Below are 1,672 nucleotides of genomic sequence, written 5' to 3' on the forward strand. Positions count from 1 at the left end.
CCTGCCTCTGCCCTGTCCCTGCCTCTTGTTCCCTGCCTCTGTCCCTGTTCCTGCCTCTGCCTGTCCCTGCCTCTGCCCCGTCCCCGCCTCTGCCGCTTCCCTGCCTCTGCCCTGTTCCTTGCCATCTACGCCGCTGTCCTGCCACTGCACTGTCCCTGCCTCTGCCCCTGTCCTGCCTCTGCCCTCCCTGCCTGCTGCCTGTCCCTGCCCTCTGCCTGTCCTAGCCTATGCCCTGTCCCTGCCTCTGCCCTTGTCCCTGTCCACTGTCCCTGGTGCCCTGTCCTGTCCTGCCTCTGCCCTGTCGCCTGTTCCTGTCCCTGTCCCTGCCCTTGCCCCTGTCCCTGCCCTGCCCTGTCGCCTGTCCCTGTTCCCCCGTCCTCCCTCTGGCCCTGTCCCTGTCCCTGCCCCTGTCCGCCTCTGCCCTGTCCTGCCTGTCCCTGGTCACCTGCCCTGCCCCTGCCCTGCCCTGCCCTGTCCCTGTCCCTGCCTCTCCCCTGTCCCTGCTCTTGCCCTGGTCCCTGCCTCTGTTGTCCTGTTCCTGTCCCTGTCCCTGCTCTGTCCTGTCCCTGCTCTGCCTGTCCCTGCCTCTACGCTCGTCCTGTCCCGCCTTTGCCCCTGTCTCTGCCTCTGCCCTGTCCCTGCCTCTGTCCTGTCCTGCTTGCCTTCCTCGCTCTGCCCATGTCCCTGTCCCTCGCCTCTGCCCTGTTCCTGCCATCTTGGCCTGTCCTGCCCTCTGCCCCTGTCCCCTGTCCTGCCTCTGCCCTCGTTGGCTTGCCTGCTCCTGTCTAGCCCATATATATAAAGCACCCTGTTCGCTTCTTAAGTCTTGCTTTCGCGGCTGCTGGTTCTTCTCATCACCTTAGCCTCTGGTCCACAATCTTTTGTCAACCGTCAACCTTTGAATTCACGGTTCCATTCCGCATGGATACACTCAATGTGTCTATTTAGGACAATATACGCCATTATCCTCAATTATAGTTTGACGTTATCTACAGCTCTTCACTGGCTTGTCTCCTTGTCTCAGCCCACTACCATGAAGCCTTCTCCCTTACAGCCTAAGATAAACCCATGCACAATTATTAAGGCAGAGTGAGTTTGAACAGACCGCTGAATGAAGGCGTTTTAACTGCACCAACAAAGCTGGTTACAGCGACTGAATCCAGCCATTAACAGAGCAAAGCAGTGAGGAACGATGAGGAGGACAGAGGAGAAGGAAGAGGGGAGTGCATGGATCCACCAGAGCCGAGAAAGGAAGAGGGAAAGAGAGAGAGGATCGTTACAGCGCTGTCCGCGCACGAAGAGGCCTGCGGTAGGCGATAAATGTCTCCCAGGGAGGCGCAGAGTGGAGGGAGCAGGGAGGAGAGAGTGCGGTACCAGGGCTGGGCGCGAACCTGGGCATTCTGCCATGGACGGATGTGAGGTGACGGCTAGAGGGGAGGAAGGCAGGGCGCAGGAAGTCATGGACCGAGTAGAAGGACAGGCGACGGGGAGGTCCTGAGAGGGAGGAGAGGGAGGACGATGGGAAGGAGGCCAGGGGTCTGCCACGGCAGTGTAGGGCCAGCTCTTGCCCAGAGGGAAGGAGCAGGGAAGGAGAGGGAGGGTCTGCCCTGTCCCTGCCTCTGCCCTGTCCCTGCTCTGCCCTGTCCCTGCCCGTGTCTGCCCATGCTCCCTA

General features: G+C 60.8%; 1 protein-coding gene across 1 annotated transcript; it reads right to left on the bottom strand.

Moving 5' to 3' along the window:
* Positions 1-220: 220 nt before the first annotated feature.
* On the bottom strand, positions 221-715 carry LOC139026365 (octapeptide-repeat protein T2-like). Its single transcript, XM_070441691.1, has one exon. It carries the CDS (start codon positions 713-715, stop codon positions 221-223), a length of 495 nt encoding a protein of 164 aa, XP_070297792.1.
* Between the last annotated feature and the right edge of the window lie 957 nt (positions 716-1,672).

The sequence above is a fragment of the Salvelinus sp. IW2-2015 genome, unplaced genomic scaffold, assembly GCF_002910315.2.
Source record: "Salvelinus sp. IW2-2015 unplaced genomic scaffold, ASM291031v2 Un_scaffold4562, whole genome shotgun sequence".
Lineage (NCBI taxonomy): Eukaryota > Metazoa > Chordata > Actinopteri > Salmoniformes > Salmonidae > Salvelinus > Salvelinus sp. IW2-2015.

What these genes read in the sequence shown, in the direction of transcription:
- LOC139026365 (XM_070441691.1), bottom strand. Translation starts at nt 715, where the DNA reads ATGGCAGGAACAGGGCAGAGGCGAGGGACAGGGACATGGGCAGAGCGA.